The 24,384-nt window shown below is 43.2% G+C and overlaps 1 protein-coding gene across 1 annotated transcript in view; it reads left to right on the forward strand.

The window, feature by feature from the left end:
* Positions 1-15,750, forward strand: part of chd7 (chromodomain helicase DNA binding protein 7) — a 72,204-nt gene extending 56,454 nt beyond the window's left edge. The window contains 16 exon segments of the mRNA XM_034612999.1: positions 2,304-2,407; positions 4,392-4,521; positions 5,110-5,225; positions 5,592-6,006; positions 6,156-6,273; positions 6,275-6,365; positions 6,517-7,500; positions 7,869-8,035; positions 9,000-9,254; positions 9,544-9,714; positions 9,996-10,229; positions 10,328-10,543; positions 10,736-10,876; positions 12,288-12,392; positions 12,551-12,731; positions 13,002-15,750. Coding sequence (XP_034468890.1) covers positions 2,304-2,407; positions 4,392-4,521; positions 5,110-5,225; positions 5,592-6,006; positions 6,156-6,273; positions 6,275-6,365; positions 6,517-7,500; positions 7,869-8,035; positions 9,000-9,254; positions 9,544-9,714; positions 9,996-10,229; positions 10,328-10,543; positions 10,736-10,876; positions 12,288-12,392; positions 12,551-12,731; positions 13,002-13,984 — 4,411 coding nt within the window. The 3' untranslated portion in view covers positions 13,985-15,750.
* The last annotated feature ends 8,634 nt before the right edge of the window (positions 15,751-24,384 follow it).

Below are 24,384 nucleotides of genomic sequence, written 5' to 3' on the forward strand. Positions count from 1 at the left end.
CAGATATTTCATCTTGGGAAAATAAGCTTTTATCACAGTTTTTGACCCATTTAGATGATTTTTTAAAAGCTATTGGTTATTTTGCTGATTGTCATCAGAAATAAGGTCTCAGCACAGTGGGGTTGATGTGAAGGTCAGATATGCTGCTCACCTTGACTTTTTCCTTGATCTCCTTCCTACATCGCCTTCCTTCACTGCTTCCTCCATCTTTCACTTTACACTTCCCTTGGCATCTGTCCACATCTCCCTCTCTCTGCAGTATACTTTGGTCTATGATCATCTCCCATCCCCCTCACATCACCCTTTCACCCAGATGTGAATGCATTTATAATTTGGAGCACATGCACTTCATGCTGATCTCTCCTTCCCCTCCCCTCTTTCCCTCCCCCAACTCGATGGCTACTGTGACACACCCGTTACTGTGTGTGTGTGTGTGTGTGTGTGTGTGTGTGTGTGTCTCTCAGCGCGTGCCAGACGTGAGCATACGGGTTGCTATCGTGCCAACATATGCCAGGGGGATTTAGTATGCCAGTCTTGGCGCGCACGCATATGTGTGTGTTGCCAAGGCCGCGCATGCTGCTGTTTGCAGAGATAAGAGACTATTTCCCAGTTTCTTCTCTCCTCCTGACACCCTCAGACTTTCTGTGTCCATTGTGTATTGTACCCTTTCTCTCCATAACTAGCAGGAAGCACCATTTTCTACCATCTTATTTCCATAATGGAGGATTTTGTTTGCTTGTTGTCACAACACAGAATTTATCCTGCAACAACTGTGCACAGTGAAACTTGTTTACTTATTATTATTATTATTATTATTTATCCTGTACAGTAAGAGGGTGAAACAGCGATCACTCCAAACACAGTCCAGAACAGATAGACACAGGGACACTACCAGAAGACGACAGCCTTTTTATTTCTTTTTATTTCTTTTAGCTTGAACTGATGGTTTCCCCTGCAAGCCCCTACTCTTCATCCTGGCTCGGTATTGCACAGCCCTGACAGCATGGGCCTTGCATGTCCTGGTCTAGTCTGTTCCCGCATACCTGTTAGGATCACTAAAAGGCTATATAAAATTAACAAATCTTCTCCTAGTCCACAGAAAAACCAAGTGTCAGTTTAAACCACTTCTTCGCCCCCAGCTATATAATCAGCTAAATTATTTTTACTCAATGTAAGATCACTTTCCAATAAGTCTTTTATCTGTCAAGATTTAATCACAACTAGCATCATTGACTTTTTTTATAATCACTGAGACGTGGATAAATCCTGACAATTACACCCCTCTCATTGAGTATTAATTATTTTAATACCAGCCAAGAATGTTCGTTTTATTTTAAAGAATAAACTGCCTATTTTATGTGTTCTAATCTCCCGTCCTCCTAAACAGACTTCTGGTTTTATTCAAGAATTTGAATCTGTCATTTTGTTACAGTACGACAGAGTTCTTATTCTTTGTGATTTTATTATCCATGTCTGCTGCTCCTCCTCGTTTATCTCAGATTTTTTAAAACTTTTTAATTTTATTTTGTGTTAATGTGAACCGGATTGATTTTTAAGTCTCAGATCATAACGCAGTGCTTTTCCAGGTTCCACTCCTCTCACATGACTCCAAACCTCCCACTATGATTCGCTCCTGCCCCCTAAACTTTCTCTCTTACTCACTTCTGTCAGGCTTTAACTGCTTTACACACAAGTTTTACTTCAAGTCAACAGCAGGCCCTCTCGGTTGAAGGGTTTTTAACAGCTCTTGCGCAATAACTTAAATTCTATAGCACCTGTCAGATATAGAAAGCCGAAACCTTATTCTCTCCTATGGTAAAATTAAGAAGTGAGGAGCCTCAATAGACAAAGCAGGAAGGCTGAGCCGAAATGAAAGGTGGACAAACTCAGTGTTTCACTTACCTCTCTAAAATACCTGATGCTCACCTGTCGGTGTACTGTTAAAAAGGCAAGGAACAATTTCTGTCCTAACCTTAAAGAGGGAGAGAAAGGGGTTGTTACAGAACCAAAATCAGAGCAGTGCATATGCTTAAACTTTATCGAACGGAACTGTAACTAGAATACAACAAGTCTGTTTACAAATACATTTTTATTGAATATTTTGGAAAGTTGTTTATTATGTCTGGTTTGTGGCTGACAGCTTTTACAGTCTGATTACTACATAAATGGATCAAAATCAGATTTCTGTCATTCCATTTTGTCTTAAAAAGGACTGTTGCTCTACTGAGGCAGATTGAACACACACACACACACACACACACAGCTTTATTATCAGTAATGTGATGTCTTTATCTCTACCACAGTGAGCTTGATATCTGGATCCCCCAGCCGTTCCATGCTGAGGTCCCAGCCGACTGGTGGGACAGTGAGGCCGACAAATCCCTCCTCCTCGGTGTCTTCAAACATGGTGAGAGGCACATACCAGAGTCGCACACTCTCTGTACACGCAGATCTAAATCTTCCATCAACATGGCAGCCATTACACGTACAGTATACACATAACATGTCAACACCTTCAGACACACTTGCTGAGATGCTCCAGTGGCTTCCAACCCAGTAAGCATCAAGCCAGCAGACACACACACCCTGTTGTCAAACTGAGTGAGCACACACATACACACAAATATATCCCACCCTCTTCTGTTGCCACCAGTTGATTGGTGTTGCTATGGTTACAGCGGTACGCAGCTGGTAGGCTCAGCGTGCTATCGGGAATGTGATTGATTGCTGGTTTCACCAGTGGGTGGGTGTGTGTGTGTGTGTGTGTGTTTTACAGGTGTTTGTTGTTAACAAAGCCAAACACAAAGTTAGAATAATCTGATCCTTTCTCTGTGTTAACTGTTTAGACCGGGTTATTTGGATCGTCATTTGGAAAATGGGCCAGTTGTGTTAATGTCCCAGTGACCCACCTTTGGGTGCTGACTGACTGTGACTCCCAGTGACAGATTGAGTATAATTGTTGTGTGTGGAGACCCTCATTCATATTAATTTGGCATAATTGTCATAATTTTTCCATCATTGCCACTCTCTGATTCTATTAGGGGGGGCACGCACACTCACACACACCCAGAGGAATATAAAAGGACTCACCCATAGTTAATCATAATCCTCATTCACTCGGGAGGCCCTTTGGGGGACGGACTAACGCGCGTACACACACACACACACACACACACACACACACACACACACACACACACACACACACACTGTAAGCTTTGTATGCTGACATACACACACATGCAGACAAATAGAGCGTCTCGCTCTCCCTCACACACACACACACACTCGTACACGCACAGAAGAGTGATGGCCTATAAAGGCCCTGATGATTAATGTTTTGTTGTGGGTGGACAGCCGTGTGTGTGTGTATATACATCTCTATCTTTGTAAGAATCACTTTGAGTTATAGACCCTACAGAGTGATGACATTTTGGCCTCTTTATCACAACTTCAAAGAGTTGTTTAAGGGTTAAGATTTGGTTTGGGGAATGAGTTGGGGTTTGATATTCAGATGTGATGATTGAGGTTAGGAACAGGAGCTTGGGAATGCATTAAGAGTGTCCTCGCAAAGATAGAAATGTGTGTGAAGGAGAGGGAGTCAGAGGCGGTACCAACATTTTTTGTCTACTTCAACTGTGATGAGAGGATGAAGGAAGGAGGGATGAATAAAACGTGTGGGGTGTGATTCTGTTATGGTGACACCCCCAACTCCTCTTTTCCTTTCCTCCCCAGCCACCTGACCTCTCCTCTTTTCTTTTTTTTTTTCCTACTCCTGTCTGCCTCCCCTCCCCCCCTCCCCCGTACCAATGTGTCTCAGTAGGACCTGCACATTCTAATCTGTTCTGCCTCAATGCCCCTAACGGACACACACAAGCTACGTTTCTCACACCCACTAGCTCACTTTCACAGACATCATGACACAGACTTTTTCCTCCTCATCCTCTCATCCTTCATCTATCTCTCCCTCTCCTCTTGCTCACTCTCTCTCAGACACAAATGAGCACCTGCAGGCTCACTTGGATAAGCACACGTGCACACACACTCACATGGAGAACAGAGACGAGTGTACAAACACACACACACACACACATGCATGCTGTCTGTCTTGTCAGCAGCTGGCTCCTGGGGTCTGCCCTTCTGCCGCAGTTTTTGCCTATTCCTTCATTTATTATGGATGCAGTGTGTGTCTGGCTCTGTTTAAAGAAAAAAAGTGATGTTTGTGTAGTATCACGAGAGATCTACAAAGTATAACTTCTCTCAAAGTGTGTGTTTCGACCCAGGTGTGTTGACCAGTAACCATGTTGTCTTCACCACCTTCTGATTAGTTAATCTACACATGAATTTTCAAGCTTCTGTATTACTCACATAATTTTTTTCTTCCTCTTCAGGCTATGAGAAGTACAACTCAATGCGGGCTGACCCCACCCTGTGTTTCTTGGAGAGGGTGGGCATGCCGGATGCCAAGGCTATCGCCGCTGAGCAGAGGGGTGCCGACATGATGACAGATGGTGTTGAGGGGTAAGAGAGCAGGCTTCACTGACCAAAAGGCAGTTTCTCAGCCATCCCCTTCTTCATCCGTCACTAATTCGCAACTTTTTACACTTTCCTGAGGCTTTTTTTTATATCAGGCTATCCTTTCTCTTGTAATATCTCAAGTGGTCCCATAGATCCTTAAGCTGTAAACAATAAATGCAAAGCAAAAAGACATATTGTAATTTATTTTTGTAGCATTAACATGTAGGCCACAGTTGCCTTGACCCACATGTTTGTAGATCTGATCTGTACATTAATTGTTTTCATTATTTAGTGTTTAGTGCTACCATGTTCAGTCTGAATTTTTTTTTTTATCAATGGTGTTACGTAACCATAAACTTTGCCAATTGTGGTTACATTTCATAAGAAGTCCTCATTATTCAAAAGTCCTTGAGTCGTACTTGTGTCCACAAGTGTGGGGTTCGTCTGAAGCCTCTGCCCTTCTCTGCTTTTAAAAAATGTTTACCTTTCACTACCTCATCCTTTTGACTTTCGGTAGAGCTTTACTTTTCAAAAGGATATAAGAGTGGAAAAGTTCTCAAAATTACTGTCTGTCTTTTACATATTCTACAGAGAGGATGAGGATCCAGAATACAAGCCAATGCGAATGCCTTTTAAAGATGAAATGGATGACTTTACCAACTCTCCGCTGGATGACAAAGATGACACCGTAGAGGGAGAGACTGAAGGTAAACTTTGATTTCACTTGGAAAGACAGTGAAAGGAGTGAAGGGTGCAAGTCTCAGATGGGTCTGAAGGATCCACAACAACAATCCCATACATGGTAGCAAATTACTATTTTGTTAGATTTACACAAATGAGAAGTAAACTGAGAACCACAAAAGTCTTGGTTTGAAATTCCATCAAAAAAAGAGCATGGAAAAGAGATGTATTTGAAAAATAATGTTTTTATGTACCTTTGCAGCATTACCCCAATTGGAGCTTTGCTGTATCAGCTCAAACTTTGACTCAAAAAATTAAAAAAATAGACCTCAATAACTTTTACCACTTCATCTTGCCTCATCCTTGGGTACACATCTCTGTTTTACTTGCAGTCGCTAAATCAAGTGAAAATGGAACCACTGTGGGCGGAGCTTCAGGCTCCAACGAGCGTCTTTATTGGCCTGCAGCCTCAGCTCTGACAGCCCGCCTGCGTCGCCTCATCACGGCATACCAGCGCTCCAACCGAAGAGAGCAGCTGCGCCAGGAGGCCCTCAACCGTCCTGATGGACGACGCCGTCGACGCAGGGATTTCCTGCCTTCCATCCCCATGGTTACCGAGGCGGGAGGTGGTGCAACTTACATCCAAGATGGAGCAACAGTGTTCCTGACAGAAGGAACCCCATATCTGGCCAAAGGAAGTGCTTACTTTGCCAAAGGTGGACAGTTGATGGCAGAGTCCTCGCCAGTGATGGCGGCCGGCTCCCTGATGGCTGACGGAGCCATGTACTACAAGGAGAGAAGACAAAGGTAGAGTTGCATATAATGGCAAATATCTACAAGGTTTATTTGAGAGCCAGATCATATTCTTAAAAACTGCTTCCGAAATACCAAAGAATAAAATCAAATCATGTTACTTACATGGTCTCACAACTGCTTTTGTTTTTTACCTCTGTCAGATGGACTCGTCGTGAGGAGGCTGATTTTTACCGTGTTGTGTCAACCTTTGGTGTCGTCTTTGACACCCAGCATCAGAAATTTGATTGGTCACAGTTCAGGGCCTTTGCTCGATTGGACAAAAAAAACAGACGAGAGTCTGGAGAAATATTACTACTCTTTTATTGCCATGTGCAAACGGGTCTGCAGGATGCAGGTCAAGACTGAAACAGGTAAGAAACATACATAGTTTAATGCTACTGTAAAGCATATAGGACACCTTTTATCGTGAAGATTGTTGGCAAGCACAGTAAAAAGTGACTTGAAGTAAGTTGAATATTTAAATATTTAAGGCTTAAACACCTCTCTCTTTTACATCATCAGAACTCCCAGACCCAACCCTGATCATCGACCCCATCACTGAGGAGCGTGCCTCTCGCACTCTGTACCGCATCGAGCTGCTCCGCCGCATCCGAGAGCAAGTCCTCCCCCACACCTTGCTCTCCGAGCGCCTCAAGCTCTGCCAGCCCTCTCAAGACCTCCCAGAGTGGTGGGAGTGTGGCCGCCATGACAGGGATCTCCTCCTGGGCGCCTCTAAGCACGGCGTGAGCCGGACAGATTATCACATCTTAAATGACCCTACGTTGGACTTTCTGGAGGCCCACCAGCGCTTCAACGGCCAGCGAGGGGCTGGGATCGGCGTGGGAACCCAGGGAGAGATGACCAAAGCTGGAATGGGAGCAGCAGAAAGCACCTCTGTACTTCTCCTTACGCCAGCAGAGCTGGCAAGTGCTGCTGCTGCTGCCAAAATTGCTGTTAGTGCAGCTGAAGAGGTGAAGACTGAGGAGGGACAAACTGAAATTGCGGTGAAAAAGGAAACTGATGGAGGGGATTCCAACGACATTCCATGTACCAAGACTGAAACTCCCGATGAACAGGAAAATGAGGGAGAGGTTGAAAAAGGGGAAGATGAGGCTGCTGCTTCACCAAGTAAGGAGGTCAAGGAAGAGGAAACCCAGATAAAAGTAGAAAAGGAGGAGGAGGAGGTGAAAGAAGAGCAAAGAGGAGAAGAAGAGACCAAACTAGCAGAAGAGGAAGCTAAAGACTTGATAGAAGAGAAGAAGAGTCTGAGTCCTGACTCTCAAGGGGACCAGGAGGAAATGACCATTGAGCTCTCAGAACATCCTGAGTCTTCTCCTAAAGCACAACCAGGCCTCAAGACTGAGAGGGAGGAAGACAGAGAGGAGAGGGAGAACCAAGAGTCTCCTAAATCTCTGAAGTTAGCTGACACAGACAAGAGCCCAGAGGAGGAAGAGGAGGAGAGGATGGACGAAGACGACAAATCAGAGAAATCCTCACAGGCTGAAGGTACTACAAATTTACATTACCTGTGAGGTTGTTGGTATCATTGATGTCAGTGTGAATAGTAATAGTAAATTTAGGATTTTGTTTACCATGAAGAGGAATACACTGAGTTCTAAGTGTAGGTTCTAAACATGTTCCAAGTGTCTTACTGTAATCGAACCTTATTCAGATTCCTTTTAACCACTTTTTGTCCTGGTTATCGGCCCTCATCGTTGCTGACACCACACTTGGTCATAGGCCTATTTCTGGTGTCTCCCCTCATGACATGGCAATGTTTTAATGAGTTCAAGGGGCAAGATTATGAAATGAGTTTGGATCCCTTGAAGCCCTTTTTAATTAAGTTGCAAATGGCTCTCCCTCTCTGTGCACAGCGAGTGCTGCATCAGAACAGAAGAACTTTGATGAGGAGAGCATCGCGTCTCTGAGCACATCAGCCCGCGACGAAACCAGAGATGGATTCTGCCCCGACGACCTTCCAGAAACTTCTGCGCTTCACGCCTTACACGACCGCGCCTACGCCTTCTCATTCTGGCCTAAGGTGAGACTTAGTATCCAACAGAGTGTTGATCATTGAGGGACTAGCAATGAGCCTAATGGGTATTTACGCAGCACTGATTGTTGTCTCACCACTGCACTATTCACATTTTCATCCACTATGTCGCGTCTCCTTCGCAATTTCTTGGCACCTGTTACGCTACTGTCAGTGACAACTCTTCCTGCGGAGCTTTCACATAAATGTAGAATGGAAATTAGCAGTCAATTTAATTATTACTCTGTCAACAGAAAATTCATTGGCAATTGATCGTGGTCATTCATTTTAAAGCAAAAATGCAGCAAATTCACAGCTTCCAGCCTCTTTTCTGGTTCCAGATGTGAACATTAGTTTTCTCTGATAATAAACTGGATTATCTTTAGGTTTCGAGTATAGTTTTGGATAAAGTGAAATCTTTGACGACATTATCTTGACCCATTTCCATAACTTCTTTCTAGCTCTGTGATAATTTTCAGCAGATTAATTCAAAATAACATAATTTGAAGTTAAGTATTAAATACATTTTTGCATGTGAAACATCTGCACAGGAACTGACTGCGATTGAGTGGAAAAACTGCAAAGTAGGAGCGACTGGAAAACAGCTCATTTTAAAGTCTCAGTGTAATGAGAATGACATGACAAAACTAGTGTTGTGGAAATGTGATATACTGTGGATTTATCAAGGTGGTTGCTTCATAGTAAGATACTGTTAAAAGAAAAAAGGGAACATTACATTATTACATATCATTTAGCTGACTCTTTTATCCAAAGCAACTTACAATAAGTGCACTCAACCATGAGGGTACAAACCCAGAACAGCACACTATATGCTTAACATGAGCCTGGTTTAAAAAAAAGGCCTCTGTCTGCTATAGAAGTGATTATTACTGAATTAAAAGTTTACAGAAATAAAAATTCAAAGCACTTTGTAGAACAGTGTGTCACCTCCTTCCTCTCTCTCCGCCATCAGGATCGATTGATGATTAACAGGATGGATAACATCTGCGAGGCGGTCCTGAAGGGCAAGTGGCCTGTCAACAGACGCCACATCTTTGACTTCCCCGGCAACCTGTTGCCAGGACATGGCTCCGCAGTAACCACGGCAGCCGTAGCCACGGCAACTGACAGCTCACTGCAGAGGCGGAGCCTGGCCGAGCTGACGATGGCGGCCATCCATACACCTTACAGTGGGAATGAGGATAAAACACTATCGCCACAGGTTCATGTGAGTTTTTGTTTACATCAGAATCATTTATGTGAATATGGGGCAAATGGAGGCTGTTGGTCGAACGCCCAAATGTTTGACCGTTGATGTAATTTTTTTCTTATCTGAAAAACCGAATGAGATGGTAATAGCAGTTTAGCCTGTTAGCATTCTTTTTGGAATTAATGATACCAGTGATGTCATGACATGTTAACTGTCATAGCTCGTTAAAGTAACTTTAACAAACACTTGACAAGCTCATCAGTGAGTTGTTAGGCTCAACATGTGTAACGTTGACCTGATGTTGCAGGAGGACGCTCTGAGCCTGACAATGCCCCGACAGAGGAGGAGGAGGAGAAGAAAGATCGAGATAGAGGCGGAGAGGGCAGCCAAGAGACGCAACCTCATGGAGATGGTGGCTCAGCTGAGAGAGAGCCACGCTGCTGCTGAGTCCCAGAGCCAGGCTATAGACCTAACCAAGGTATTCCCACACACTCAGTCCTGTTATATTAGGCTACATCCATACTACTACGTTTTCATTTGAAAATGCATCAACTCTATGGATTATGGATGACAGAGCTTTAGAGCCGCTAAAACAGAACTGTGGACACAAGCTATTATTTGAGCGATCAGCGACAACTCCCGTTACAAGCGTAAAACGCTGTTTGGCAGAGATCGATAGTTATTACTTATTTTATTACTTTAGGACATAGGACCGTAAAATAAAGTTATTTAACATTAAGTGATCTATTTGCTATCCAGGCTATGCATCATCACCACAAGGCCTCTCCGTCATTGGCTGGATTTCCCAGTGGCCTGGTTACAAGCTCCTCCCTCAAGGCCCAGATGGAGTTGCTTCAGCAAGCGCCAACCTCTGGACAAAGAGCCAACGGTTCACTGGAGGCTGACCTGCCAATCATGAGAAGGAGGCGAGGCCGCAGGAAAAATGTGGAGGGCCTGGATCTGCTGTTCATGGGAAACAAGAGAGCAGGAGGGGTATGGAGTGGACCAATAGTCATGTTGTGTTATTGTTCATTGTGTATAAAAATGTGGATTAAATTTGTTTTTCCTCTGTCACATTGTTGGACACTCAGGATGATGCTGATGGGGCAAAGGTCTTAGCGGTGGAGGGGGTTCAGCCTTCCGCCCGGGCCCACAGATCGAACACCATCCCAGAGCAGAGCCCTAGTGCCAGATCTCTGGCTTCTGGCAGTCTGGAGGAGGAGGAGGCACCAGTGTCAAACAAGGAGCTGGGAGAGTGGCTGAGGCAGCACCCGACATACACCATGGACATGGCTGGATTTACACCAGTATGGACCTCCTTTCTTCCTTTATATTATAACCCTCCTCACCTGTGGTCGACTAGTTAACGTGCTAATCTGCTCAAACAGTCTTTGTACAGTTTTTCTCCTGTTTCTTTGCTTTGGAAGAATTCCTTTTATCTTTTTTCTATTCTGTTGAACTTGTTATTCATACATTCTTTTTTTGTCTTTCTGCTACAGAAGAATGAAGAGTTACTGTTGTCTCAGTTCTCTAAGCCCAAGCAGAAGCGCCATCGCTGTCGAAACCCCAATAAGATCGACATCAACACCCTTACTGGAGAGGAAAGAGTGCCTGTGATCAACAGACGCAATGGACGCAAGGTAAGCAGACATAGTGATTTCAGACCTTTATTGTGTTGTTGATTTAATTTCAAATGAATGACTGCTATTTTTGCATGTTACACTCTATTACCCATAATGGCAAAATGTTTTTCAAAGTCTTCTGAAAATTATCAAGACATATTCAGTGTATTCAAAGCTTTTGCTGTGGCTCCAAATGGTGTTAAGGTGCATCCTGTCCACTTGAATGATCCCTGATTTGCCTAGAATGTGATTGAGTGTATCTCGGGCACATTGAGTTTTAAAGTTTGTGTGATTGTGTTTGTTGAGTCCCCAAAAACAATCCATGATGTCCAATGAACTTTCTGTGGTGATGCCTAGATCAGAACCATGTCCAAAGCTTTTACTGTTCCCAGGAGACGATGGCATCTAGAACTGTGAAATAGAGTAGTTTTTTAAGGGCCAGGACTCTTCCAAGAGACTGGCCAAACTGAGTAAGTAGGCATAAAGAGAATTTGACAGGCGGGTGACCAATAACCTTCAATACAATAGAGCTTCAAAACCTGCTGGAAGGATGACCATTTCAGCGGATATCCACCATTCAGTCCTTTGAGTAGAGTGGATAGATGGACATCATGTAAGTGTTGGATCTCGGAGCAGGGAGTGAAAGGTTCTCTGGTCTGAAGAGACAAAATTTGATCCCCATGGTGGAAAAAATGTCTGGTAAACACCATACTCTGCTCATCTCCTGGCAGCAGGAACAGGGAGTCTGGTCATTATAGAGTGAAGGTGCTTGACAGTGGCTCGAAGCCCATTGCCAAGATGCCAGGATGGCTTTTCAGAAAAGGTTCAGACTTAAACCTCATCAAACATTTGTGAAGTGACTTAAAAATGTAGGTCTACCAAGCTAGTCAGACCAAGCTTGAGATGTTCTGCCAGGAAGAACAGGAGCAGTTGTGTGAAGCTCAGAGCAGTTTAACCAAGAAGACTGAAACTGTAATTGCTTCAACAAAATACAGAATAGTGATATAAAGTGAGTTTGCAATAATTTCTGCAACTGTCGCCACTTTGTCATTGTGGGTAATAGCGTTTAGGTTGATGCGCAAAAATGTGTGTGTTATCCATTTAAATTGTATCAACACAGTTGCGTTAAAAAAGTGGGGTCTGACTTTCTTCTGAAGCCACAGTGCATATGGATACTCATAACATTATCATAGCACATATTCTTTTCTAGATGTCTAAGGACAAGTTTCATGGCCACTGCGTGTGTTCCTGTATCTGAATGCCGGAAAAAGTGCTGCCCATTGATGCAATGTATTAATGTGTGTGTGAATGGATGAATGGCAATAAACTGTGCTCAAGGGCTTTGAGTGGTCATCAAGACTAGAAAAGCGCTTTATAAATACAGAACATTCCTTCGAGATGAAAGTCATTCCATCTTCCTCTTCTTTAGATGGGTGGGGCCATGGCTCCACCAATGAAGGAGCTTCCCAGATGGCTATTGGAAAACCCAGAGTTTTCTATTGCCCCTGATTGGACAGACATCGTCAAACAGTCGGTCAGTAAACAAGATGAAATCTATGATTACACTTGCACCTTTGCAACAGTTTGTTCATAAAATAAATCTGTGGAAACTGCAGGTCTCAGATGAAGATAGTTTCATTATCACCCTCCCACATTTTATGATGATGATAGTAATAATCCTCCTCCACACAGGGTTTCCTCCCAGAAGCCATGTTCGATCGCCTTCTGACTGGCCCTGTTGTCAGGGAGGAGGGCGTTCGTCGTCGTGGGCGACGACCCAAATCTGAGATTGCCAAGGCAGCAGCCTCCGCCCAGGCAGCAGCAGCAGCTCAGGCTGCCCAGGCATCACTGGCCACTGTTGCTTCATCTGCAGGTACAAGTTACTGCTGAACCAACCCATTCATCACACACTAATAATAATATAATAATGACGACTATAATACAAATAGATGCATGTTAAGGAAAAATGCTACTTTCTGATAATGAACAACTTTATTTTTCTTACACTGTTATATTAACCCGTCATTTATTTCCTGAGATCACACTGTGATTTAACTTCAAAGCAGTTAATATATGGTCCAGGGCTAAAGGGTTATCATGCTCCATATTAACCGTGTGTGTTTGTGTTCATGTGTGTCTCTAGGAGGTATCAACCCTCTGCTGTTGAACAGTCTGTTTGGAGGGATGGACCTGTCTTCTCTCCAGAGCCTCCAGTCTCTCCAGTTGGCTGCTGGTCTGATGGCCTTCCCGCAACCCACTGACCCCAAGCAGGCCGCTGCCAGCGCTGCTGCTGCCTCCATGCTACCCCTCATGCTGCCTGGCATGGGAGGCCTGCCCAACATGGCTGCCGCCCTCCCCAACATCTTCAGCTTAGGCAGTCTGTTTGGGGGTAACCTGGCAACAGCCGCTGCATCCAACGCCGCCATGGCCGCCGCTGTGTCAGGGATCACAAACGGAACAATGGGGGGAGAGGGAGGAGACATTGGCGAAATGGTAACAACAAAGAGAAGGAGAGAGGCAGAGGAGAAAGAGGGAGAATCTGGAGAGGAGGAGGAGGAAGATGAGGAGGAGGCTGATGGAAATAGAGTGAAGAAGGCACAGAGGAAGATGGAGAAAGAGAAGATGAATAATGCTACAGCTGAGGCGTCCATCAACGGTGATGCCGCTGCCCTGCTGGCAGCAGCTGGCATGTCTGCCAACTCTCTGGCATTCAACCCCTTCCTCCTCTCCACCATGGCCCCTGGTCTCCTCTACCCCTCCATGTTCCTACCTCCAGGCCTCGGGGGGCTCACCCTGCCCGGCTTCCCCACTGCCTCCACGCTGGCCGAGCTGCAGAGTGCCATGGCCGGAATGCTGGGGGGCAATGCCATTTCCACAAACCCCCCTAGAGTCGTGGGGGAGGAGAAAAAGGTGCTGAAAGCTTCAGGAGAGGAGGAGGAGGAGGAGGACGATGATGATGAAGACTATGACGAGAAGGAGGAGGAGGGTGGAGGAGAGAGTGACTTGGCTGAGGAGAAGGACGAGGACGCGAGAGGCGAGGCCGACGATTCAGTTCTGGAGGATGGTGGGATGGGAGGAGAGGAAGAGGAGGCAGCAGCGTCTCCACAGAAGGACACGAGTGACTGAAATAGAATACAAAGCTGACTGCCTGGGACATTTCCTCACCTCTGACCTCCCCCTCCCCTCGCCACGTTTACACGCCTCCACCAGAAAAATCCAAACTATTATAAATCCTGATTTCTTCTTTATTTTTTTTTTTTCTTACGTTGTGGTTGATTTCTCTCTACATTTGTTGTTTATTTTTTGGCCAGGTATATTTACTATGCGTCAGAGAGGATGAGGTGTGTGTGTTCAGTTCAGTCTCTCTGATCGATAGTGTAGTCAGGGAAAGTCCGCACACTCTTTAAAGACTCTTTTTCTCTACTGGTTCCTGTCTACGTTTCTCTTCCACAATCCCTCAAACAGGACTTCACGAGGTTCCAATAGTGCTATTATTATTATTGTTATAATTGTTATTATTATTATTATTGCTGCTTTCAGCTCACAGATCTGTCATTTTTTTATTTTTGCTTCCTGCGCCTGGACTGTTCTGTTGCTGTTGGCAGCGTCTCATCACAAAGAGAAGAAACATCCGCTGCTGCCATGTTATCTAACATCAGTTTTCAAAAACAAACAGCATCACAGCTAACCCGGCTGTCTGTCTGACAAAGCTGCTGCAAAAGGAATTGTGGGTAATGGAGTTGAGCTGCTCTGTTTCAGAGCAGATTTGTAGTTCTCACATATCAGACCAGGTAGACACTGAGGAGGAAAAGGAAACTAGGCTGGCCTAAAAGTCAGTCTCACACAAAACAACACACACAAATCCCAACACACACTATGCATACTTGATCACAAGTTGCACACATGCACGAGAACACACACGTATTCCACCACTACACACACACACACACACACACACACACACACACGCACACACTAACCCCTTCAAACCTTTCTGTCATGTGACTGTTTCTGGGAGGACTTCCTACCAGCTGTGTTCCTTTTGAGTGTATGAGTGCGTGTGTATGTGCGTGCACGCATGAACCAATACTGTTAAACCCAGTCCCACACTGTTTGAAAACCAATCTTGAGTCTTTCCACTGCCACATCTGAATCCTCCCTCTCTTGCGAGGTGGCTGGTTTTGGCTCAGGAGTGGCAGGCGGGCTGGGTCTGCCGCCAGTCAGGCCTCCTGATTGGTCCATTTCAGCCACCGAAAGAACCAGCTGTCCTTGTTCGGAGGTTTCTGTGAATGGATTTGGAGTGGTGGTCCACACAGGGATGTGAGGTTTCAGGTTTCATTTTTTAAAGGGGGCACATGACAGTGGAATTTCCTGGTCGCTGCCACATTAAAATCCCTATTTTATTATTTTCTTTTGTCTTTCACATCCCAGTAGTTCCAGACCAAGTGCTGCTCCCTAGTGACCTTCTCTTTAAAGACTGTTGCTCTAGTCACACACACTGACACCAGGCCTGGCCGAGACAGGACTGAGACACATTTTCAACAGAGTGTGAAATTCACAGGTTTCTCAAGAAGTTCAGCTCTGCTTGTAGAAGTTTTAAATACTTGAAAAGTGCGAGAGGTGTTTGATTTGTTTCCATTCCTGAGGCCAGTTTCAAGATAAATCAAGCGCTGCAAGTGGTTTAAATATTTGAAAGTCCATTCAAACACACATACACTGTGGCCAGGTCTTATTAACATTTGCTAATACAGCCAGCCCAGCAGATGAAGAGAGAGCTGGGACTCCTTCCCTGTCAGAGAACCCTGTTCTCCTCTCTAATGCTGAGACAGCAATAACCAAGGCAGCTTTTGAATGTTCCAACATTACTCTCCCAAAACACACACACACACACACACACACACACACACACACACACACACACACACTCACACACTATGAATAACCACAAGTGTCATATGAATAGAAAAACAAAACAAACTGTAAATGATGACAAATACGTACTGCAATCAATTTTGTCTCACTCTGTTCCTGTTGATGCACTGGTGTTAAAGAGTTAAATGATCAGGTACCTTTATTACTTAGCTACTTTTCTTGAAAAAAATGGACTTTTTGTTACTTTTAGCCAGCAAGCTGAAGAGCATTACCTCAAAATTCTTATCTAGCCTTGAAGTTTACAGACATACCATGTAAATGTTTTTTTTCCTCTTTTTTTGGTGTGTGTCTTTTTGTTTTTTGTTTTTTGGAGACATCATGTATGATGAATTGTAGCTATGATGCTTTTAATAAAAGTGAATCATGATATTCGCCTAGGAAACCAAACCTCAGCCTGCATCTCATTATTTTTCTAGCTCCGTACTTCTGCTTTGAGAACATTTTCTTGCAGCTTTCTTAAAGTCTGGTTAAGGCAGGAATGTTTTGCATTGTTTCCGCCTCGCTGCTCTGTATTTAAGGTTCCAACATGGGATAAGGGTGTTATTCCACTTTTATGCCAGCAGTGGAGGTAAACACAGCACCATGGATTTCTAAGGGAGAGTGTGCATTTGTGTTACACATCATGCCTGTGCTCCTTAAAATCACACACTGAGGCAGCACTTTGCAGACATTTTTGGTTTAGTGTTACGTTTTCATGATATATGATTTTTCTGTTGACATGGTGAAAATATTTTCGAATATCATTCCTCTTGTGTTTTCTTTCTTTTAAAGAAGTGAAAAAAAAGTCTGAAATTATGGTGTGTGTGGATATGTCACACTGATCATGCATCACCATTGGTGTATACGGATTATTTTGTCAAACCAGGGAAACAGATGTGGGTAATGGAACTGCTGAAGCTTAATGTGCTGATGTCATTGCTGTGTTGCCATGAGGGGATAATGCATGTTCTTGGGAGGTAGTGGCAGAAGAAAAGGGCTGTGAGTTAAAATTTATATATAAATATTTTGACAGTTAATAAGCACCTGCTTTGAGAAGGAATTGCACCTTATCGCCTCAGAACTTGAATCATTGTGTTTTGAAGTTGTCGCCAATATCCAGTGACATGTAACTGTTCATCTGTGGGCATATTTCATGACAGAGCTGCTGATGACTAATTCAGCACAATTTTCATGGGTTAGTTTGATAAAAGAAAAGGCTGAAGTTGTAGCCCACGGGTTCAGTCAGTTCTGACTCAATAAGGACCTGTAGCTTCAAACACCTGCTCCAAATGACTTCTTAGTGGAAACTTGTTTCACCTGATCATGTGTCTAAAGTCAGATCTATACATTGAACTGTGTTTTATGACAAAAAGAGCTAACAAGGAAGAACCTGAGATGAAAAATGTTTAAGAATGCTTTAAACGGTTATATAAGCAATTATAAGTGATAAAACAGTCACCCAAAAACATTTTTTAATATTTTTTATTTCATTAACCAATAATTTAATTTGAGTTCAAAATCAATGTTTGTTCATGTAGAAAGTTTGTTCAGTCCATCTGAAACCAAATCCGCCCTGGAGGTGAACTCTAGGCAGGATGTTCGGTAGCTCTGATGATAAATGGTTCTGCATGATTGACGCAAAGCTGTGAAACTAGAAATCAGAAGTTTATTTTACATGCTAGGAGGTAAACAGAATAAAGAGGTGGAGTGTATTTTAAATCTTCCTCTTCCGTCTTAAAGACACAGATAAACATAGATAAAACATGGGAAAACATGTACATTTGTTGCATTGATTGAATGCACTATAAATATGTGAGACAGAGGAAGGAAGCACTTATTTGTACAATATCTGATTTTCCCCTTATCTTTGTTCTTCTCAGCTGCTTCTGTGAAAAGAGCTTAAGCTGGACAGCAGGAAATTTAAGCACAAGCAATGTATATTTTAGTGTGAGCACTGGGTTTTTTAAGTATTACAAAATGTAAAATCAATTATTCCTGCTCTAAAACATACCACAATCTGGATTAAAGAGAGGAAAAAAACATGAATACATCTTGTACTGTACACGAGCACTTTATTAGGAACACCTGAGTATTCATGTATTTATCTGACCTCTCTCATCAACAAGGTGTCTCTGCCCACAGAGCTGCTGCTCGCTGGATGTTTTGGAGTTTTAAGCTCCACTCTGACAAGAACTCCAGAGACTGTTGTGTGTGAAACTCCCAGTAGATCAGCAGTTCTAGAAACACACAAAATAGCCATGGTCGTTGTGAAGCCTGTTTCAGTCGCTTGTATCAAACTGTCATCACCACATGACTGAGGAAATGAAGCTGCAAATATCACTGAACCGCTGGTGTGGGGGCGGTGAGGGGTTTGAACCGTTCAAACATTTGGTGCTATCCCAAAAGCCCCACCGGATGACGGGGACATGAAGGAGCAGTTGTGTGTTTGACACCGTAGACACAGTCAGTGTGAGCAGGCAGGTATGAATAAACCAAAGTGTTTGGTTAAATATGGATGTTGTGGTCATATAACAGTATGAGAGGTCACATGGAGGTGAAATAAGAAAACAGGAAATTGCCTCTCGTTCTCTCTCTCTCTCTCTCTCTCTCTCGCGCTCTGTGTTTGTGTGTGTGTGTGCGCCACTCCAGCCAACTGTCAAAAATGGCCTCTCCCACTGGAGCTGCTGACAAAACACAAACTGACAGCCAAACCCCATTGAGCGTGTGTGTGTGTGTGTCAGTGGGGGTGAACAGAGTAGACAATATGTGTGAGATTTTGGCTGTTCTTTTCTTGTTCCCCCGAAACGTATCCAGTGTGTTGCATTGAAATACATAGTGGAAAATGGGTGTATAATGTTTGTAGACGTCAGACATTGTGGAGGCACTGTTAGTTTTCAGAAAGCTTCGTATATACAGTAAATTTGTGTTGAACTGTGTAGAATGAAGAAATCTGTCCAGAATATGGGAAAACAGCAGTAACACACACACCTCTTACTCTACTCACAACAATCTCACAGCAACAGAGTCACAGAGTCAACACAAACTCACACCATCCATCTTGGTGCTTGACAAGTGAAACACTGCATGCTTTGGTGCTGGAGGCAGGGGAGCCAATCAGATGCTTGCCTCCATCTGTCATGTCATTGGTTGGTTCAGGTCATATGGACTCCTGTGACGTTATTCCCACCTGCTGAACACATGAGCTGTGTCCGAGATCTATCAGCCACTCACTCACTGCTCCCTTATACAACACACACTCATTCCAGACACTAACTCATCTTCGTCATGATGAAGAATGTGGAGTGTCAATGTAGCCTTCATGACATGAGTACTACATCCCTGTGAAAGAGTCGAATTGGGGATTTGACTGAACTACTACAGTGAATATATATATACACACTTGGACAATCATTTAAAATGGAGGAGTCAGTGTGGTCTATTAGGACACAGAAGCTGTGTCTCAATCCAGGGGCTGCATCCTTCGGAGGCTGCATTTAAAGACTGATTGCGTCACAGTGGTGCGACTAGGCTGTCCCAATTCGAAGGCTCCTTCAAATGTGGTCAACAAATGCGTCCTCCCCGAGAAACAAAGGCTCCAATGGGTGGATCCTTCCTGGTCAAACCTATCCCATGATTCATTGTGCTTCAGTGACAAACTGCTACTCAAAGAGGTTATGGCTGCAGCAAGCGAGGAGAAAAAGTCAGAAGAATTCATTTTGAAATCTAAGTATCGGCTTCAACCGAACAGCTACAACGGTACACATGTTTAAAAAACATCTTTTCAGCGTTTTTATAAACCGAAGAACTTGTCCATAGCTCTGTTGCTAAACCTACGGCTGTAAAGGGCAGGACAAGCTGGTGACGTATTAAGGAGACCAGACCGTCTCATTATGGTTTGGCTGACACGGCCCTTCGGAGGATGTGGCCCCTGCATTGAGACACAGCTGAAGTATACTGCCATGCTAGCACCTCTTTGATGTACTTTGAAGTATATGCTAATGTTGGCAAGCTGGCACTCACAGTGGCAATCATTTTAAAGAGGTACATCATTTATCATGTTCACCCCCGCACATAACATTAATTATCTCTGATGCTGAACATTAGTGAGAGCATTAAAACTTTGTCCTGATTGTGGTGCTAGTAGAGAAGTCAGAGGATCACCAGACTTTAGGAGTCACACTCTGGGGACCAGAAATGTACAAAATATGTGTTGTTGAGATATCGTCTGGACCAAAGTGGTGAACAGGGGACATCATGTCAATGGTGAGACATGTTCAACTGAAGGTAAAGGTTAGAGATCCAATCAGGAGGCGAACATGGGTGTTTTAATCTTTTTGAAAAGTCTCTTTTTCTCCCCGTCCAGACCTGGAGTTTTCAAACTTTAATTGAACGGTGTTTGCAGAAGAGTCATAGTAGTGAATATGCCTTAAACAAAAAGTAAAAAAAAGATATAGCCTCAATTGAAGGCACCATAACAGCAGCAACATGAGTTCTGATGTGAAACCATATATACTACAGTGTCTGTTATGGCCTGTTAAGTTAGGGTATAGTTTGTTATCAGACTAATGTCTCGGTGTTAATATTGTAAAGAGGTGAACGTACTTACTGTGTACTGTATACTGCACCTTTAAGAGCCACTGGCAGCCTGGACTCAATGGAAATCAATAGAATGTCCCCACATACAGCTTAATACAAACGTGTGTGTGTGTGTGTGTTTACTATAGCAGACAGTAGAGAGAGGTCGAGTGTGTGTGTGTGTGTGTGTGTGTGTGTGTGTGACAGACGTCTGGCCTAATCGCTTTGCTGGAGGAAGTGGGACGTGAAATCCACCAGCCGCACCACACCACATGCACACACACACAGACTCACACAAGACTCGCACACACACACACACACTGAACCACATACCCAGCATGCCGTCCTGTCTTCTACCCTCATTTCTCCTTCCAGGAATTTAGAAAAAAACTGTATTTTTTTCCAGATTTCTACTTGTTTATTCAAGGTCATTGCAAAAATGTAGAAATATACAAGATAAGAAATTTCAGTCCATTAATACAAATAATATATACATTCAGTAAAAATGTAATTTTATATAGGATAGGACATAGGATGATTCTACATATTCAGAGCTAATTTCAACATAGAAACATACAAACGTGTTTTCAAGCAGGAAATCAGAGTTTGAGTCATATCAGTGTTCACTAAATAGACACCTGTGATCTGATTGTGTGGATTCTATACGCTGAGCCACCGAGCAGAGCCATGTTACACTGTGATATGTTGGGACAAAGCCTGGCTTTGTTTCTGAAGGATCTCTGCGGGCATCGTGGCTCTGTCTGTATCCACATCACTGTTCACTGTGTTGCCAGGCGGTGCTCTGCCAGATCACTTGTCATGGATTTGCCCAGATTAGTAATTATCCAGTCTTATTGTTGAACAAACTGTACATGATGGTGATGACAATGAAGATCTGCAAAGGCCCATGTCAAGATCTAGATCAGAAGAATCACATTAAAGGGGCAAGCCACTGATTTAACATGGAACTCTGTTTAGTCATCACAAGGAGAACTACAGCCTGTACATACAGATACATAGATAAGATAAGATGAGATAAGATAAGATAAGATAATCTTTTATTTGTCCCACTATAGGGACATTTACCTTGTTATAGCAGCAAAAAGGGAAAAGTGAAATAAACACTCAGTAAAGGTAATAAATAAGTAAAACGATATAAACACAAAGAACTATAATAGATACAAAATATGTACACTGTAAATGTATATGTGTATAAACAACGGTTTAAGGGTTTTAATGGATAGTCCAGCAGACATTTTAGAAATCAGGAAGCAGAACACATCCTATGAAAGACATCATGGAGTTTCTTTATGGAAATTGTAGAACGGAGCTTGACCTACATTAGTGACCATCTGGGCCTCTCCTGCTTCTATTTTGACCATTCAGTTTTCTACTGCAACTCTTGTGAGAGAACTGCATGGAGGTGCAGTATTAAATGCACTAATACTAGTGCAATAGTAATAAAACTAAGTATAATGTGTGCAGCAAAAACCTCTCTGATCTTATTTCTCTGTGCCCCCAATTAAAAACAGACTAGTCTTGTCTTCATGACTTCAGAGGGACATGATGGACACATTTATTTCCTAGAGACTTAACCTTAATCATTACCCTTACCCTAACCTTGAGCTGAACCTAACCTTACACTAACTTAAAACATGTCTTCATATGGCTGGGTAATAAAGCAACATCAATATTATCCAAATATCAATTTCATCAATTGCAATGTAACAAAAGTCCAATATATATCAATAGAATACTTATGTATTGTGTATTATCACATTAAGGAGGTATGACACATAACTGACATTTAAGAAAGTTTTCTGTTTACCAAGTGTTTGTGATTCTCTGCTCACAAAGAAGACTTTAAAACCACAACCTTCACTCAGGAGCAAACATTTGTCTGTAAACTCAAAATAAATAATAATCTCACATTTATCCTGATTATTATTGATATTGACTGGTATGAATTTTCTTTTATCTTGATATTGCACACATTCATACAGTGCATCTATACATAGCACCTCTCCACTCACACAGCCCATCCACACACTGATGGTTCAGCTATCAGGTGCCAGAGGTAGAAAATATGATGTAAAGAATCAATCAGTGTAACCTAACTAAGCAAAAGGTTGTAAACATCTAATAGACACTGAGCCTCCTCCTGGTCTGCTTTCAAAGTGGAAACATAATTGTCTCTACTAACTATTAACTAACTATTTTATATATTTTTATATCATTATTTATATTTTATGCTTTTAAATGCCTTTAAATTACTGTCGTTTTTAGTTTTTTCCTCACTGTCTCTCCATTGTATAATAAGATATGATACCAGTGGTGAAAAGTACATTTACTCAAGTATTGTATTGAAGTAGAAATTGTTGGATTTCAGAGGGAAATAATGTAACTCCTACCTGTCTACCTACATTTGGCAGTTTTAGTTACATTTTCACAGTGGATAATATAACACACTGTCAAACTACAACCCACTGGGAAGGATTAAACCAGTGGTCGCTAACCTTTTGTTTAAGTTCACTCTAGCTCCACCTTCCTAATCCCATTTCACCCAGTAGCATGATTGTAGAGAGGCTGAAATTGGAGTCCAAACTAACTATAATGATAAGATCAAATCTGTATTTCTCAAAGCTTTTGGTTTAGAACAAAGCTGAGACTGATCATTTGAATATGTAGGTTTAGGTTTATGTATAAATCTAAACACTAAAGTAGTCAAATGTTTTAAAATGAGAGAAAACACAATAGACGAGGTGAAAGAACACTGAACACCCATTGCTGTGGATTTATGATATGATTATATGCAACCAAATAAACTTCAATAGACACACACTGGAAGCTCTGTCGATATCCATCTGTACCTCACCCTTTCATGTGTGTTACTCTGTGTGTTTGTGCATGTGTGTGTGTGTGTGTGTGTGTGTGTGTGTGTGTGTGTGTGTGTGTGTGCATGTGCGTGCGCGGGTGCATGCGTGTCTCCTGTCCAGATGAATCTCTCTCCACTCGGCTGGATGTGTCACTTCCTGCTCTCTGCGGTTGTCATGGAGAGGCCAGGGCTCCAGCGATAAAGAGCCATCTGCCGTTGGCATGACCACCTACAGCCCGGCCACCGTCACAGCAACTGTGATTGATAGCCCCCAGAGAGTGACACAGAGAGAGGGGAGGATATGATAAAAAGGGAGGAGACAGAAGTGAAGGGAGCATGGAGCAGGAGGAGCAGGAGGAGCAGAGAGGAGGCGGACGGAGGGGTTGTGAGGGCAAAGGAGTGGAGAATAAAAGAGGGAGGACAGAGAAGAAAAGGGAGGAGGAGGAGAGATGGAGACATGTACAGATGTCCTCCTGTTTGCTCTGGGGTTTCAGTCTCTCTCTCTCTCTCTCTCTCTCTCTCTCTCTCTCTGTTTGCAGGGGAGACAAATGGTAAAAATGTGATACTGAGAGCCAGTGCATCAACTGCAAACACGCACACACACACACACACACGCACACACACACACAAAATAATGGCATTCATTCAACCCAGTGGCGTGTCGTCAGGACATGCAAGACAAGCAGTGCTCGACCCGTTAAAGCTAAATTTAGAGACCAATTACAAAAACAGTGGGCGAGATCTCTCCAGAACAGTTCTGTCCCATCAAGGATCCGATGTCGCCTATTTTCATTCATCTTGTAACTTACTGCCCTCTTGTGGCCACAGTAGACTCTGGAAGCTAGCTTGACTGCAGCCTTTCATAGTTTGACTCATGTCCCATCTACTAACATGGAAGAGGCCGTGTTTATGACCTTTACTGCAGCCAGCCACCAGGGGGCTATCCAGATGATTTTGCTTCGCTCTTCTGGAGCTGGCGTCCATCTATGATTTAAACATGCCTACTAAAGATGCCTGTGCCACTGCTTGAAAAGTTGAGCTTTTCTCAACTTCTACTGCACACAACGCAAGCTAATCGAAGCAACAGGACCACAATGCAATTCAGCTATGCATGACATGGCCCAATTTAAAGAGAATGAGCAGTGTTTCAGGTGAAGATATACAC

This window comes from Hippoglossus hippoglossus, chromosome 17, assembly GCF_009819705.1.
Source record: "Hippoglossus hippoglossus isolate fHipHip1 chromosome 17, fHipHip1.pri, whole genome shotgun sequence".
NCBI lineage: Eukaryota > Metazoa > Chordata > Actinopteri > Pleuronectiformes > Pleuronectidae > Hippoglossus > Hippoglossus hippoglossus.